The 18,289-nt window shown below is 34.3% G+C and overlaps 1 protein-coding gene across 1 annotated transcript in view; it reads left to right on the top strand.

The window, feature by feature from the left end:
- Brwd3 (bromodomain and WD repeat domain containing 3) overlaps positions 1-18,289 on the top strand; it is an 85,662-nt gene that overhangs the window by 64,797 nt on the left and 2,576 nt on the right. The window contains exons 26-40 of the mRNA XM_021187306.2: positions 2,488-2,612; positions 3,338-3,420; positions 4,244-4,355; positions 4,722-4,783; positions 4,896-5,051; positions 5,704-5,824; positions 6,825-6,950; positions 7,037-7,115; positions 8,229-8,285; positions 9,093-9,233; positions 10,187-10,255; positions 11,538-11,690; positions 13,763-13,926; positions 14,298-14,395; positions 15,110-15,268. Of these exons, the coding sequence (XP_021042965.1) occupies positions 2,488-2,612; positions 3,338-3,420; positions 4,244-4,355; positions 4,722-4,783; positions 4,896-5,051; positions 5,704-5,824; positions 6,825-6,950; positions 7,037-7,115; positions 8,229-8,285; positions 9,093-9,233; positions 10,187-10,255; positions 11,538-11,690; positions 13,763-13,926; positions 14,298-14,395; positions 15,110-15,268 (1,705 nt within the window). The remainder of the gene's footprint in view (positions 1-2,487; positions 2,613-3,337; positions 3,421-4,243; positions 4,356-4,721; positions 4,784-4,895; positions 5,052-5,703; positions 5,825-6,824; positions 6,951-7,036; positions 7,116-8,228; positions 8,286-9,092; positions 9,234-10,186; positions 10,256-11,537; positions 11,691-13,762; positions 13,927-14,297; positions 14,396-15,109; positions 15,269-18,289) is intronic.

Genomic DNA, 18,289 nt, shown 5'->3' with positions numbered 1-18,289 from the left:
TATGAATTCATTCTTTGTCAGATATAAAATACATTCAGGCAGGCATAGGTGTGTATCTTTCCTATTTGAGTTTTATTTGTGGTTTTGTTTTGACTTAATAAAAAACAAAGGGCAGTTTTAGTTTGATTTTTTTTTATGGGAAATGAATAGTTGCTGTTTATGTTAAAGGACAAAAGTCTGGAAATTCAACTAGATATTTAGTTTAGATATTTATAGATAAAATATTAATGTTTTCAGGTATTAAAATATCTTATCAAGTCCTCTTTTTAGGATTAACTCTACTGCCTGCTTATTTCTTCAAAATCAGATGAGAATTGGATACCAAGAAAATGGATAAGCTTTCTGTCTTGTTTCTGTTCATAACTCTGTGTTTCTAAGAAATGAGTGGAGGGTAGTGTGTATAAGGTAGTAAAGCACGGGCTTTGGAATAATAATAATAATAATAATAATAATAATAATACCTAAGTTTCAACCCTACCGCTTCTATATGCTTATGTATAATTTAAATTAAGTTGCCGATTCAGGAAGATTAGTTCTTTATTTTTTAAATATGATTAATAAACTAAGATTATAACCTTAATATACTATGTGCTTTAAAAAGTCTATCATCTCAAACATGTACATATAAGTCAGAATGATTATATATTGTTTTTGATTTTTAAGTAGATAGTCTTGCAATCCTAAGAAGTTAAATTTTTGTAAATGATTTTTTGTTATTTTTGAGATTATAATATAATCACATCATTTTACCCTTGTCATCCTGCTAATTTCTTCTATGTACCCCCTTGCTCTTTTTCAAATTTAGGATTTATTTTCTTTTTATTTTCTTTTAATTGCTGTGGGGTGTGTGTGTGTGTATGTGTGTGTGTGTGTAAATAGTCTGTTCAGTTTGTATGGTGCTTATATGTGTGTGACTTCAGGGCTGACCATTTGAAATTAGAATTCTCTTGTCGGCATACAGTTGGTCTTCTTTTCCCTGGAGACTATTTCTCCCACATTTGGCATTAAGGAATTGCCTATAAAGTTCTTTCTTCAGGGTTGAGCCCTTGTGAGCTTTACCCCTTTCAAGTTAGCGTATCTGTCACTGTCTAAAATGCAGAGTTGTAGAGCATACTGCCAACTGATACAGGGAGTTCTTACACCAAGGTTCAGGAATCACTGAGGAAGAGGCAAGCATAAAGACTCTAAGAGCCAGAGGAACAGAGAGTTTGCTGTGAGTTTGTATCTTCTGGAAATGTCAGAAGTTTTTTTTTTGTTTTTGTTTTTGTTTTTTTTTTTTAAGAGTATTTGGCTGATGTGTACCCAAGAGCTGTAAATTAAGGGTAATACTTAAAATCATAAATTCTGTAACGCTTTCTTAAAAGAATTTGCTGGTTTGTCTTGTTTATAGTCCTGCCTTAAATGACAACCTGTTTAGTAGGTTTTTGCTTGTTTGGTTGGTTGGTTTATGTAATTCTTATTTGAATCAGCTTTTTTATTTATTTATTTATTTATTTATTTATTAGATATTTTCTTCATTACATTTCAAATGCTATCCCCTGAGCTATCCTCCTCACACCCTGCTCCCCAACCCACCCACTCCCACTTCCTGGCCCTGGCATTCCCCTGTACTAGGGCATATGATCTTCTCAATATCAAGGGCATTTCCTCCCATTAATGGCTGACTAGGCCATACTCTGCTACATATGCAACTAGAGACACAGCTTGGGTGGTACTGGTTAGTTCATATCGTTGTTCTGCATGTGTGTTAGATACTCTCCTGGTGTGGCACACTTGTGGAATTTAGAGGACAACTTTTAAAAGTTGTTTATTTTCACACACTATTGGTTCTGGGAATGAACTAAAGTTGCCAGGTTTGCATGGTGAGGACTTTTATCCACTCAGTCATCTTACTGACTTTACTGTTAAATATGAAGGTTCAAGAGACTACCTTCAACTTAGTGGAGTTCCTATCTGATGGATATTTAGTTGACTTTTTTTAATTCAGCAAGTTATATTGTGTTTGTGTGTGTGTGTGTGTATACACATATATATGCATTTAGCTCTAATAATAAAAGGAAACCAAGAGAATGGTGGCGTATGGGAGGGGCTGAAAGGTGGAGGAGGAAGCAGGGAGGTGGTGTAATTAAATTTTAGTTGAAAATAATAATACATAACCGGCCTGCGGTGATGCATGCCTTTAATCCCAGCACTTGGGAGGCCAAGGCAAGGGGACCTCTCTGAATTCAAGGGCAGCCTGGTTTACAGAATGCATTCCAGAGCAGCCAAGGCTACACAGAAAAAACATCTTAAAGCCACCTGTACCCCCATAAAAAAGAAAATATCTTTAAATGAAAATAAAATTTGTTAGTGCTACCACTGCTATTTTAGACACTATTAAATAACAGTTTAGAATTCAGATAATTTAATTATTTGGACAATAATGAAGTCTATTAATGAAAGGTAGTCATATATAGAAAAATAATGTATTGGTGTTTCTATGTATAGGAGCAAGAATTTGTGAAGATTGTAGGAATCAAATATGAGATTGGACCACCTACACTATGCTGCTTGAAACTTGCATTTTTGGATCCAATTTCAGGCAAAATGACTGGAGAGTCTTTTTCCATTAAGTAAGTAGCTGTTTCTGGTTCTATGTTTGTTTAGATGAATTTTAATATGCATCTTGATTAATGTATTTAATATTCAGTTAGTGCCTCAAAAGCAATGGGAGAGGAAAATACTTTATCATTGCTACATGGTTTATAAGTATAGAGATTTGAGTTTAGTTCCTGATGCCCTGTATACTATATGTTATACAAGAGTAAATGCACATATGGGTGAACTAACGCATGAGCAAAGTGAGTTATTTAATCTGCTCATGTGAAATTAACACACTTAAATGCTGATATTTTCTTCTTAGGCATCAAAGCTTGAAATATAGTAGTAGATGTTATTTTTGTTAATAAAAATACAAATAATAATGACTGTTTGTGGATATAATTAAATTTAAGATTGAAGGGAATGAAAAATATTAATCCATATAGTTTTTAGGCAGGATCTCACTTTGTACTCCTGGCTGGCCTTAAAAGAGATCCACCTGCCTCTGCTTCCCAAGTGCCAAGGTTATGTTGTGTACTATCATGCCTGGAAGTCCATTCTTTTTAATTTTGATTAAGATCTTCATACTAAACTTTTTAAAGCATTTATTGATGTCTTTATTTAAGTAAAGGCATAATGAAGACCACAGGGTTTACAAAGCTTTGCAATGTCAAATATTTATCCTTGGATGTATAACATGTGATAAGTGCTATTATATTACAGTGTTAGATACTACTGTGCTTTATTTTCTGTATAGGTATCATGACATGCCAGATGTCATTGATTTCCTTGTGTTACATCAGTTTTATAATGAAGCCAAAGAAAGGAACTGGCAGATTGGTAAGTATAGAATTGTCACTTATAATTACTAACCTTGAAATACAGTATTAACCCTGTTGTTTTACACATTAATTTATTTATTTAATCACTTTACATCCCAAGTGTAGTGCCTCTCTCCTCCTATCCCTCCTTATACATGGCCCCTTACTCCATTCCCAAAAAGTCAAATGGATAAGACAAACAAACAAAAGTAAACATAATGTTAAATAATGTTCCACACATTATGTGATATTTACAAGTGCTTCACCCTTGTCCTTCATTCACCTTGTATGATTTTACTTGCCTATGTCCAGTTGTAGAATGAAGGTACAAAATTAGAAATACCAAAAAGAATAACTCATAATTTTTAGGTTGTTCCTCATTCTCAATAATACAACTTCTCAAACCATCACAATTCCTTATTGCCTCAGATGTCAAGTTTTCCAGTGAATAAGCTGAATTTCCCTTTTCTTCTCCCCCGTGTCGGCTTGTAGCTTGAGTTCTTGCAGCTGCTATGTACTAGCCTAACAGTGTGACAAGGCCTATATTAGTCACCTCACTTTACCTCACTGTACTAGGTCACATAATCCCAAAAAGAAAGGAGGATATAGTAGTGCAATGGGAGACTTTAAGAGAGACCATATCACAAACTTGTAGTATTTTATATTTTAAATGTTTTATTATATTATTTCTAATGTCTTACTAATCCAGATTTATAAAATTCACGAATTATGTATGACAATGATAAATAGAATTCTATTTCTGTATTTTAAAAATACATCACAACTTGAATGGGAACAGAACTCATTCTCTTTGTTTGTTTGTTTGTTTGAATTCATTATAGGTGATAGATTCCGCAGTATAATAGACGATGCCTGGTGGTTTGGAACTGTGGAAAGTCAGCAGCCTTTTCAGCCAGAATATCCTGATAGCTCCTTCCAGTGTTACAGTGTTCAGTAAGTTTAGTTCATTTGTGCTTCTGACAAATAAGTGTTCCATTATATCAATTTTTTCATCTAAAATGTTTTTCTATTACATCATTGTATCCTTTCCTGTAGATTAATTTTAGGTATAATCTTCATCAGCAAAGAAAAAAAATAACTACTGTGAAGAGTGGGTTTCTGTCCTCTTAACTTTTCATTGGTGTAGCATATTTTCTCTATCAGTGGTGCATTACTTTCTTTATGTGAGCTGAGTTACAGTGTCATGAATATTATGTTGCTATTTTCTGAATTTCACCCTCACGAAATCATGCAAATTATGTTACTATATGAATGGAAATGCTTGGGAATCTGATTTGCATCTTCTTCTTTTGTTGATAGCTGGGACAATAATGAAAGAGAAAAGATGAGCCCCTGGGATATGGAGCCAATTCCAGATGGAAGTAAATATACCTTTAAAGATGAATTATCATTTTTTAGAAAAGCAAAATGGCAACAGTTTGATGTTGAAAACTTATTGTTTTTGTTTTTGTTTTTTTTTTACTCTGTACCTAGCTGCTTTTCCAGATGAAGTTGGTGCTGGTATTCCTGTGTCCCAGGAAGAACTAACTGCATTGCTCTACAAACCCCAGGAAGGGGAGTGGGGTGCTCATTCCAGAGATGAGGAGTGTGAACGAGTTATTCAGGGCATCAACAACCTTCTTTCCCTGGGTATGGTGATTAGGCAAAAAGACCAGGGCAGGGAGCCTGAAAGGCCAGCAGAATCTTAATGTCTGCACAACAACTGTAGTTCCTCTCAGTGTACTTTACGTTTAATTCAACAGGCACAATGATTTGAGTTACCATTTATATATGCTCGGCTCCGGTAGTAACTAGTAAACATTTTCATCGCTCAGGGGGTGTGGGGTAAGAGCGAAGGCAAGCACATAAGTATCATGTTCATTTTACAGTCATTTTGGCTCTCTAGCTATTTTCTGAGCCTGACTTTGGAGGGGTTTCTTGGTAAGACAGTGGGTGAGTAATGTATTTTGCCCACATAAATTGTTTTTTTTGGTTTTTTTTGTTTTTTTTGGAATTTATCACCAGAGTAGTTTGGCATTTATTCATGAAAGACATAGAATACTGAAATTTGGCAAGTGTCTTGCTTAATTTTGTCTCATTTTATTGAATTTGAAGCAACATTTCATATATGATTCAAAGATACTATATACAAGAAAAAGTGACTTATTTATTATTTGAAGCATTATTGTCTTAAAAATTAGGTATGTTGCCCTTCCTTCTTGTTTATATGTGGCTATTAACTACCAGGAAATGCTGGACTCTTTATTAACTAAGTTTTTAAAAATTTTGGTGACTTTTGTAGATTTTGCCAGCCCTTTTGCTGTTCCAGTGGATCTCAGTGCCTACCCCTTGTATTGTACTGTAGTTGCTTATCCAACTGACCTCAATACCATCAAACAAAGACTTGAAAATCGCTTTTACAGGTTTGTTTTATAATTTATTACAGAAATCATAGTTTCATGGTGCTTGTGCCTTTTAAGGTCTGTGTTTTGATGTCTGATCTAGTCATCCAAAAACATACTCCAAAGTCCCTTCTATTGTCACATGTGCCAACTAAAACTGTATATGGAAAAAAGAGTGGAAAACATATGTAGAACAGTTGTGTGAAGCACAAAATCTACATTAAATTGAGTTTACTAAAGGCAGATTAGGGAGTATATTAATGCCTCATGATCAAGATGCTGCAGTGAATATGCTGCATATTTAAAATCCTCCTTGGAGAATTAACAATAGATAATTAAGTTTGATTGTGATATATAAATAGACCAAGTTATTTTGTTCTTTATTTTAGCTTAGAAGAGAAGTTATTATGAGAGGACTTTGGAGGTCAGTTCTTTGTCCTTTGTTTAGTCATACTCACTTTACAGTAACTGCAGTATTCCATGAGCTAGTCAGTCTACCTCTGGTACTTGAGAAATATGCATATTTTATAAAATAGGTATTTATTTCATTTTATAATATATTTCAAACATAACTAGATGGAAATGTTTTATTTTCCACAATGTAGGGATTTGTCCACCTTTTTTTGGTTCCTTTCCCAAAACTAAATGTAATTTTGTTTTACCAATGCATTTTTCATTGTTTTTTTTGTTTCATTTATTTATGTGTGTGAATGTTGGGGTGGGTCAGCAGAAGAGCTACATTTGTGGTTCCACACACATACAGAGGTCAAATGACAACTTGCAGGTGTTGCTTCTCTCTTACTGTGTGATCCTTAGCATCAAGCTCTGGTTCTCAGGTTATCCCTTGAGCCATGCTGATGTTCTAAGCATGCATAAATCATATATATGATTGTCCTGAACATATATTTAAATACCTTACACATACCATAATAAAGTACCTCATAGTCTAACAATGCATATTCTTAGAATACATATACAAATGTATCAGCCAATACTAACAGGATTTGTTTTTATTTCATAGGAGAATATCAGCATTAATGTGGGAGGTACGCTATATTGAACACAATGCTAGGACTTTCAATGAGCCAGATAGTCCTATAGTTAAAGCAGCCAAGATTGTGACTGATGTCCTACTTCGGTTTATTGGGTAAGAAGTGGTGTCATCTTCAATAGAGACTAACATCCTGTTTTAAATAGTAGGATGTAGTTTGCCTTACTTATCTTATTTCTTAGGGATCAAAGCTGTACTGATATTTTGGATACTTACAATAAAATCAAAGCAGAAGATCCAAACAGCAGCGATCCGGAGGAGGTAAGGATCACAGCTTGATGATTATGATTGTATTGCTTTTCTGGTCTTTGAGGCATAGTAAGTGTTAGTGTAAATACTGTAATTGGTTATAAATAGTGAAAGCTTTTGGAAGGTGGCTGAACATTGCAATCTTTTATATTAAGCTCTTTTGACCTAGATTCCAATGTTATATACAAAAAAATGCACTGGTGCTATCTACAAAGTATAGTGAGAGACAAGTACCAATCATCCCTTCAGATTCATATGATCAAATTTATATGATCAATAATCAATTTTGGTTTTTAGCCCTTAATAAAAAGACAAGGCACTTAGCATTTTATTTCTTTTGGTTATTTTTCTTGGTGAAAACTCATCTGACTAGAAAATAATCTATTTTAATACACCTAAATGTCATTTATAATAAGGACAGTGTGATAGAGGAGTTAAATATTAACCTATTTAACTAACCTAAATATTAACCTAAGCAAAATTATTCATTTTTCCTTATACTTTTATAACCTTTAGCATAAATTATTTTAATTTAGGATTTGATGTAATAATTTCTTTACAAACTAGTACTACTGTTTTGCTTAGAATAAAAAGTTAAGGCAAATTGTTAACAGCTTGATTTCCCCTATCCATTCTGTAGTTTTTCCCTTCACTAGTTGTATCTGGGTCTCTACACTGTGTTATTAAACCTATTTCTCAAAGACGTGCTTAACTGAATTAGTACAAATGTATATTTCCTGTAGGGAACTAATTCTTGAAATAGCAATGCTTCATTGGGAATATTTTGTAATTATAGTATATCATATAAATGAGTCACATAGAATTCACATGCAATAAGTTGTTTTAAATACTCAGGCTTATTTAAATAGAAAGTTTCATGTATTTCCTTATTCCCTATTCTAGTTTAAAAAGAAAGCCTTTTCAGTTCTTCTCCCAGTGTGTTTTCTAACCTGTACATAGCATATTGCCATCAGTTTGAGTGAATCTCCCACATTTGTTCTGATGTCTGATCCAATGAAGAAAAGTTAGCTGTCATTATCTTTGCCAGTTCCTCATGTGTGTGCATCTAGTTTGTAACACTTCAAATGTAACTTAGCATCTCTTGTTTTCCCCCCTTTAATTTAGGATTCAGAAATGGTTGACTTAGATTCAGATGGTCCTGGCACTTCATCTGGGAGGAGGGTGAGTAAATGTGACTCTCTGAGAACAAAGCATTTCCAGGTTTCCTGAGTCAGAGATCCTAAATTCTTACCCTAATGTTTGAGAGTATCTAGGACTCTTGGAAGCAAATACATAGCTTAACGTGTTTGAGTTTACTCCAGTAGTACAGTATACAGCCCAACCACTGGAAAAAAGATGGGCAGGGTCTGGATGAGACCATAAGTTCCTGTATGTTCTCTCTCCTATGAGGGGCCATACAGCACACAGTTTCCCCAGCAATGTAAGGAGATAAACATATATGTGATTAGTGACTCAGTTACCAAGACTTTTTTAGAGACTGGTTATATAGCGCCTTGTGACTAACTCATACCTTGGTTCCAGATTCCCACATGGAAAGCAGGCAGCCTGCACAGATTATGTTGTTTATACTCTTTAAGTAAACAGTCTTTACAATTCAAGAAGCAGATAACACTCCCAAATACAGGCCACAGGCCAACAGCATTTTACATCAAGTTCTGCTTCTGTGCAAGGGTAGTGGGGAAGCAGTTGCTTGTCTTTAGTTTATTTGCAGTTTAGATTTTCCTAAAATGAAATTTTAGAGTAGCAGAATTGTTGGCATTAGGATTGGTTTAGTTATGGCCAGACAGAATGATGACTTAAACTAAGAAACATAAAAGTATAGTGGTTGATGTGTTTTATACAAGTGACTGCCTTTAGAATGACAGATCTGTTTGCTCAGCTCATTGCAGCTTAACTTTGACAGCATTAGGCTTTTATGGGACAATCAAGGAATAGTTACGGAAAGATGTAATTTTGTTAAATCTGTAGGCTAAATGTCGAGGCAGACGACAGTCTCTCAAGTGTAATCCTGATGCTTGGAAAAAGCAATGCGAAGAGCTACTGAGCCTCATTTATGAACGGGAAGACTCAGAGCCTTTTCGACAGCCGGCAGATCCACATTCTTACCCAGTAAGCATACCATTGTTTAAGTAATTGCCAACAGGACAATTTCTCATTAATATTCGTTCGTATCTGTTCATGAACAATTTCCCAAGGACTTTCCTTTTAGTTCTTTTTTAAGTTGTGAAAATGATACAGTTTCTAAAAGGAACTTGGGTCATCTGGATATGGTGGCACATGATTTTAATCCCAGACAGAGGCAGGTGGATAACCAGGGCTAGGAGGGTGGTGTGATCTTCCCAGAAATCCAGGCCAGCTAGCATTGCCTAGTGAGTCCCTGTCTAAAACAAAACAAGCAAAAGACCATTTTTGTTCCTTCATGCTTCATTTGTTTTGTATATTCTACTAACTTTTAATGACACCCCTATATATTACATATACTTGGTAGTAATATATATGTCGAACCTGTTTAATTAATAGTAAATTAATCGTCAGTATGGCTATTTAGATTAATCCATATTCCAATATTACTTTTCTACAAAGATAATATTAACAACAATTTAGAATATAGAGTTACATTTTACTTTTACGTAACAGTCTCCTCACTGGTGTGGAACTTATTATGGGACTTACCTAAGCAGACCTTGTGCTCATGTTCCCCTTGTCTTCTCAAATGCTAGGATTCAAAGCATGCACTGCTCAACCCCATGTCTAGGATTTCTTTTCATACACATATGTGACAACTCCAAATACTGTGGATACTTGGTAATATATATGTGTATATTTTGGAAAGGAAAGTGAATAACAATGTTGCATTCAATGAAGTTTGCTCTGTTTGTAGGAGGTCTGAGTTGGGCACAAAAAGCTTACACTTTTCATAGCAGAATTTGATGAATCCAGAATTCTTGAAGTAAAATATAATTTTGATTTGTGGTCATTTGAGCCTTGAGTCATAGTTTCATTACAAGTCTTGTTCTGTGTCATGGTGCTGTGGAAACGGTCTGTGTTGTTTACCCTAATAGGTTCAGCAACAACAAGAAGGGGAATCCTCACAATCAGTTCGTCCAGATAGACAAGATCCATCTCCTGAGGTAGGCTTAGATTATGGGGGTTTTCTTCAATATTACATATAAAATCTTTCATAATGCACGCAAAGTTTGTTCAATTTGCCCAGTCCCCCTTTGCAACACCACTTAGTTTCTTTTTATACCTCGATTTAGTTTTGGGTCATTTTATTCTTTTATTTTTTTCACAGTTGTTCTTCATGAAGTTATAGTTCTTACTTACATAGATAGATAGATAGAGATATAGATATAAAGCCATGCACCAAAGCAGAGAACATGCAGTGTGCTCTATTATTTCTGTATCACAGATGATAATTCTCACTGGGGTTTCCTTAGTTAGCTGAATATTTTGATTTTTTTTCTCTTATTACTTATATTCCGACATTATTCCCTATGAAAATCTGTTGGAATATACCTTTGGTATTTTGAAAACTTATGGAAATCTACTTAAAGAAATTGTGTTTGTTCAAACTTTGCAAAACTTATTCTCTTCATTATAACTTTTCTCTGCCACTTTTAGTACTTCACTTTCTTCCCCGAGAAAATGTGATGGTCTTACTTCTTAACGATTCTAAGCAGCATGGGTGGCTGAATACATACTATGGATTTTACTCAAATTCATGTAATCGGAGTAGTAATGTATATGCCTGCTTTAGCATTATCCTATATGATAGCTCTAGACTTGAAGGATTTAAGTTAGAATGGATTTTTTTCTCCTAATTAAAATCAAACTAAACTCTGAATCAGTGAGACTGAAGACTTTAGATGAAATAAAAATTCAAAAATAAAAAAAAATAAAAAAGGAGCCAAATGTAGTGGTGCATTAAGTATAACCGTAGTGTTTGAGAGGCTACAGTGGAAGAACCATATGTTTAAAGCCAGCGTGGCTGCATACAGAGACTAAGAAGTGGGGGATGGGGCACAAGCATGGCCAGTTAACTTTGACTTCAATTAATGACAACATATATGAAATGTCATAACTCAGAATCTTAGAAATATGTAGGTCGTTTGTGGAGTGTAATTATGTAATTATACATGAATAATCTCATCATCTGTCATTAGATAACTTGGCAAGGTATCATCACTCACTTCAAATCAATGACTTTGATTTTTTTAACCCTTTATACTCATAGTATTTTCAAAAACATACAAAGGAATTGGTTTGGGAGTGAGAATAAATTGGTAGACATAAAGGGTAGCATTTGTGTAAGAGTAACTTGCATCAGTGGGTAATGTCATTCTCCATGCTATTTTATTAATAATTGTTTTGCAATTTGAGTACTTAAATGTAACACATTATCATTTGTAGGATGATCAAGATGTTATAGACACACCTATGGACTTCAGCACTGTGAAAGAAACTTTGGAATCAGGAAATTATGATAGTCCTCTGGAATTTTATAAAGATGTTCGCCAAATATTCAGCAACTCCAAAGCTTATACTTCTAACAAAAAGTCAAGGGTATGAAACTAATATTAAATGGGCAGTTATGTATATCAGGCGGTTTTCCTTCCACAGAATTTAAGACTTGTAAACAAATATATTCTACTATTTAACACAGTTACTGACGTTTGATTCTCAGTATCTTTTCTGAATTCTGAATTTTCAAGGCATATAAAATATGCTTTTAGAAATAAATCATTCTGAAATTAAGCAGCTTTTCCTTTCTTATCTAACTCTTCTTTATTCTTTAATTAAAACTACATTTTTTCAGAGAGAAAAAAAGCAAAGAAAGTTAATGGTTTAAATACTAAATTCCCCTGTAAATGAATTGATAAGAATAAAGGTAGTTGACAGTATTAATTTATATGAATCTTTTAATTAGCTCTTAATGTGGACATTCCCATTACTATCACAACTAGTGAAACCTATTGGGAAGGTTCACCTTTTCCATACTTATATAAAATATTTCCCCATGTATTATCCAAACTGAAAATATCCTGAGAACAGGAAATAGTTATAGAAATATTTTCCTTTATACTCACCAGTATCCAACTGTCAAATTAGTTATATGCTAGGTGTATATGTACCTTCTTCAACTTCTTTATATATAGAAAGTTTTCACTAATTTCTTTAGGCATAATTTTTTATTTTCTTCCTTTCATTGTATTATTTATTTTCTATTTTTCCTTTCATCATAATTTTTAGAGTAATAAAGTCTCCATAGAAAGTTTAAAAATATAGAAAAATACTTCAATATTCAAACTTTATCATATTTTTATTTATAGTTAATATTTAATGTGCTTATTTCTAGGACTATCTATACTAATATTTAACATTCACATACTTTTACAACATTGGGTTTTGAATTTCAAGTCTTTTTATACATATATTATGACTTTAAATAAATTTTACTAATTGAGAGTTTCATACACTATATTTTAGACATACTCACTTCGTACCTTGTGAAACCTCCCATTATTTCCCACCCAACTTTGAGATTCCTTTAAAAAAACAAAAGCATTCCTTATCAAGCCAATTTGTGTTGCCCAGATAGTCTTTTGATTCGGCCCTGTTTTGTTATGCAGTCAGCCTACCAGGGGTTACATCACTCAAACAAAACAACAACAGCAAAAAACACCTTTCAAGCTCTTACAAGCCACTACATGCTCTAGCTCTTCAGCAACTGGTAGGATTGCATCTCAACCTTCCTGTCCTATATGCTGGTAGGTTTTCTGTCTGGAACTTGTGTAAGTCTTTATGCATACTTTCACATTCTCTGAGTCCCTATGAGCATCTGGCCTGCTGTGTCTCCAAGATGCTGTTCCTTTGAAGTCATCCACCACCTCTGATTCTTAAAAGCTTTCTCCCCTCTCTTCCTTGGAAATTCCTGAGCCTTGGAAAGATTGATTGTAGCTGAGCACTTTTATCCTCTTTTTTTCCTACCCTTTGATCAGTTGGAGGTCTCGACATTAAGTGTACTGTTTACTTCAAGGAAAAAGTTTCTCTGATGAGGGTTGGTAGATGTCTGTATTATGACTGTTTAAAATAAGATATTTGAAATTTTCCTTTACCTGATAATTTCATAGTTTATTGGGGTTTTGTTTTGTTTTTTTTACTAGTATCCTGTTGGTAGAAAATTAGATTTTTAATGAAATACTTTCTCACTCTATACAAATAATGACTGTTGGTAATGTCTTTAATATCCTTGAGCTGTTTTTGTGTGTGTGTGTGCAGTCTCTTGATGGTTCCTTACAACAGATCACCAGCAGTAAAATTATTAGCCAAAGGATAGCTGTATCTTTAAAGTTTTGTGGTATATATTATAAATTGTCTTACAGAGTATTGTTTCTGTAAAAATTTCCTGTTATATGAGGATTTGTTCATGTCTTTCACAGAACTAAGTATTATCTTTTAAAGCTTTTATTATTTTTTGAGAAAAATGACATCTTAAATTCTCAAGAATTTTTCAAGTAGATAGTATGTGTTTTACATCTGGAAAGAGGATGCTCATATTGGTCCAGATATGCTCATACTTTTCTTAAAACTATAAGGTAATTGCTAAAGCAAGGCTGTACTTTCCACCTTTTCAGATCTATAGCATGACGCTGAGATTGTCAGCCTTATTTGAAAATCACATTAAAAATATCATCTCTGAATATAAGTCAGCAATCCAGAGTCAGAAGAGGAGAAGACCACGGTACAGAAAGCGTCTGAGAAGCAGCAGCAGCTCGTTATCTAGCAGCAGAGCTCCCAGGTAGAGCACATCCCTGCAGCGTTTGATGCTTTAAAGCCTTTGGTGCCTGTCACCTCATTTGTGAAAGTTCACGAATAAGTTCTGGAAACCTCAAGATATTCAAGAGCCCTTGTTCTTATATAAAGATGGAGTTTGTAGCCTAAGCTATTACTTATGTGGATTTTTCCTATACATTTAAATGGTTACGTTTTATTTTTATTTTTCATCTTTTTAGTTATTGAGGTTTAAATTTGTCAAATCACCAATTTTAGACATTTCACTTGATTTTGATTTTAGGTAGTTTCATATTTTTGGTCACCTTATGAATTTTGTATCATATTATTTATTATACTGAATTACTAACTGAAAGATGGTCCTTTTTTTTTTCCCAGTCCAAAAGGGAAACAGAAGCAAATGAAGTTACAGCCTAAAAATGACCAGAATACCTCAGTGGCTTATGCCAGGACTAGCTCTCCTCTTTCTTCTCCTGGTAAATATATCTTTGCTTTTTGTCTTCTACAGTTTGATGCTTATTCAAGGATATGGAAGTGCTACCACCATAGAGAGTGCAAAGGGCAATCAATTTGGATTAAAGAATGCATTTTTAATCATTTGACTTACTATTTATATGGCCTTCCAGTAAGACATTAGGTCAAGTGATTTGGTTTCTTTGTTTGACTAGGTAATTTGGAAAATCACTTCTAAGACATTTATTTTGTGTTTGTGAGTGTTTTGCCTACTGGTATTTTGTATACCCTGTGTATGCATGGTACCTGCAGAGTCTAAAAGCAGGTGTCAAGTGCCCTAGAACGTGGGTGCTGTGAATCCAAGTTGGAATCTCTATAAGAGCAGCCAATGTTCTTAAATGCTGAGCCATCTCTACCCCAATTTTGATGTCCCCTTGAAAGAAGTGTTTCCTTGTTTTGTTTTCAATACTTTGTGTTTGAAAGTTTAGTGATGATAAACTATTTGTTCTCTTATTGTCAAATATTCACTTTTACTTTGGGGTGGGTTTTAAAGACTTGCTAAATAGCCAAGGCAGATCTTAAACTCATTGTCCTCCTATCTGAATTTCCAAATCTTGGGGAGTATAGGTGTCCTACCAGTTGTCAAGCAACTTTGAATTTTATAATACAGCAGCCTGCATTAACTTTCCTGAGAAAAATTGAAATTTTGTTAACGTTACAATCTCTTAAAATGTAAGTTTCAGATGCTGCTGAAGGTGTTTCACTGTATCTACTTGATGATGAAGGGGATGGGCCTTTTTCTCCATCAAGTTTCAGTGGATATAGTAGAAGTGGAAATAGCCATGACCCAGGGAAAGCCAAAACATTTCGTAATAGAGTTTTACCAGCTAAACAAGGTAGGAAATTGAATATGAGAGAGGTAACATATTCTCTATTTTCTTATGATGGATAATGAGTCATAAGCTGGTATGATAGAATAGTACAATTAGTTTGTCCTAGCACTTAGTAAGAATTGTAGTATGGCCAAGTTTAAGTCAAAGGGAGTTTTAGAACTACAGTTAGGAGCAGACTTCTAATAACTACTTTAAAAGAAAAATGGAATGAATAGGAGAATAAAACTTAATGGAGAAATTGTCTCCCAAGTACATAAAAACTAGACTTTCAACACATTTAGGATTTAGGATTTTTCATATATTAAACCAAGTCAATAAAATTGAAAAAGACTAAAGTCCTTTTTTTAAAGGTCTTATTCCTACAAGCTGTTCCAATAACTTTTTATTTGAAGAAAAAAATACGGTGCTTACAAAAATCATTGACTTAATTCATGATCATATGAAGTTTACTATTATTCAGAGCCCTGTACTACCTTGAGCATGCTCAAAGAAAGTTTTATGTTCAACTATTTGAAGTTTATAAAAATAAAATAAAATAAAAATACTTAATTTGCTTTTACGAGTATGTTACTAGATTGTTATTTTAACTTTATATATATATATATATATATATATATATATATATATATATATACATGCATATATATGTATGTATACATATATATAACCATATATATAACTGGATATTAATTTCCATATACTGTGTTTTATAACCACCAAGTTACTTTATAGCCTTTATAAATATACTGCTGGTTATATGAAAAATATTAAAACATGTTATAGTTGATCTGAGCTAAAAGACTGACAAGCAATTCAAACATAGTACTTTAAAATTGCTTTTATGCAATTAACGTCCCATTTTATAATTTTGTTTTTTTCTGATTCTATTGCATTGAACATACTTATGCCACAGATCCTTCATAGGAAAATCTTATAGACAGAGTAGCCTGTATTTCCTCTCTCTTTTATATAGGATCCCTTTGTCCTTTATACCCTACCTGTTGCCCTAGCCACTCTCCAAAAAGCTCTTCTGCCTAAATCACAAGTAATACAGACTTTCTATTGCTTTCTATATGTTCCTTTTCTTAGTCCTTAAGACAGTGGACACTGTTTACTCCTCCTCTTTTAATTATTTACTGGCTCCTGATATTCCTGTAGAGTTCTTTTGCTTTGCTTTGCTTTGCTTTGCTTTGCTTTGCTTTGCTTTGCTTTGCTTTGCTTTGCTTTGCTTTGCTTTGCTTTGCTTTGCTTCGTTTGTTCTGAGTTTTCAGAGTTTTCTCCTGTTTAGCTCACTTGATGTTTTTGGCTCTTGCAAATAAAGAACTCTAGCGAAAATCTGTTGACTAAGCCAGGCCTCATATTTAAGGCAGAGCCTCACTCTGTAGTTCTTAATCTAGAACTTACACTATAGACCAGGTTAGACACAAACTCAGAGACCTGACTGCCTCTGCCTCCTGGGTGCTGGAGTTACTCCCAGAGTATACTCCCATTCCCAGCTTAAGCCATTCTTCCTGATTTATCAACCCAAGTATCTTTCCATTCCACCAGCAGTTCCAGATGCTTCTTAAAAGTAGATTTCATTCATGTTCAACATCTTTGTGTCTTAAAACAGTCATTTTCACCTTCAATCTCTTATTTTTAAAAGTATGATGTCACTGTGTAGTCTAAACTTACCTCAGATTTTTTTTTTTAATCTTCCCGACTTAGCGTCCAGAATACTGAATTCCGAGGCAGTATACTACCTTGTACATTAACACTCAGGAATTTGTAACTCACTGTTTATCACATCCACAGAGTTGTGAAGTCTTGTTAATTCTATAGTTCTTTTAAAGATTTTATTTGTGATTCTGTGCATATGTTTGTGTCTATCTGTGATTTTATGTGTGTTAATGCAGTGCCCACACAGTCCATAAGACAGTTTAGGTTTCCCTGGAGCCAGACATAGAGACATTTGAGCTGCCCATGTGGGTGTTGAGAACTGAGCTCTGCAAGAACAGCAGGCCCTCTTGACCATCTCTGTAGTCCCGCTCTTAAAGCTTTAAGACTGCTGAAATATCTTATCTCCTGCTATTTTGTGATACTGACTTAGTCTGTAGCTGAGTGTATTAGTTGCTTCTGACAGCCATAATAAGACAACAGAGTGAGCAGTTTAAATAAGACTTCATTTTCCCACAGTTCTGGAGTCCCCAAGTCAGGGAGTTAAAGTACACAGAGATTACTATCTGAAAAGATCCTTTATTTTCCTCAGGCTTAGAACATGCCACATTTAAGTTGTGTTCCTTAAGACCATATGTCTGACTTTATATTTCTCTATCATTCTGTTTCTGGCCCCACCACTTTGGGGTGATACAGTGTGTATCTATATATTGTATAGGAGATAGTATGTATACCTGTGTGTCTGTGTGTGCCTGTAGGATGTAGAGATAGAGAGAGACTTAGAAACTTACAATTTTCTTACTTTTTCTCTAAGATTTTAGACCTCAATTGACCTTCATTACTTTATACAAGGCTCCAGTCTCCACATGCACTTTGAGTGTTAGGCCCTCAACATAAGAACTTTGAAGGCACATAATTCAGCCCAAGGAAACCCCCAACTTAGTAAATTAATGTTGTCCGTGTACTCACCAGTCTTCTCTCCTTCTGTTTTCCCCTGTTTCCTTCCTGTCTCACTAGCTCCTTTTTTTTTCCTTTTTCTAATTAGATATTTCTATTACCACTGCTGCTTTTTCTTTCTCTGTAAATGTTAAGCTCGCTTTCCTCATCCATTTTCTTGCCCTTTATGCACTCTCGCTGGTCTGAAAATTCATGGCATTTTCTCTCTAGCTCCATAGTCTTATGAGATCCAGCTTATATACCTACATAATGTTTTCACTTTTTAGGGTGTGCTTATATATGTACATACGCAACTGTATATCAGGAGCTGAATTCACGGTCTCATGCATTCTGAGCTTATTCCCTCCCTCCCTCCCTCCCTCCCTCCCTTCTTCCTTCCTTCCTTCCTTCTTTCTTTTCTGTTCTTTCTGT

The sequence above is a fragment of the Mus pahari genome, chromosome X (assembly GCF_900095145.1).
Source record: "Mus pahari chromosome X, PAHARI_EIJ_v1.1, whole genome shotgun sequence".
Lineage (NCBI taxonomy): Eukaryota > Metazoa > Chordata > Mammalia > Rodentia > Muridae > Mus > Mus pahari.
Note: the sequence above shows the minus strand (reverse complement) of the source record. Positions and strands in the feature narration are given on the sequence as shown.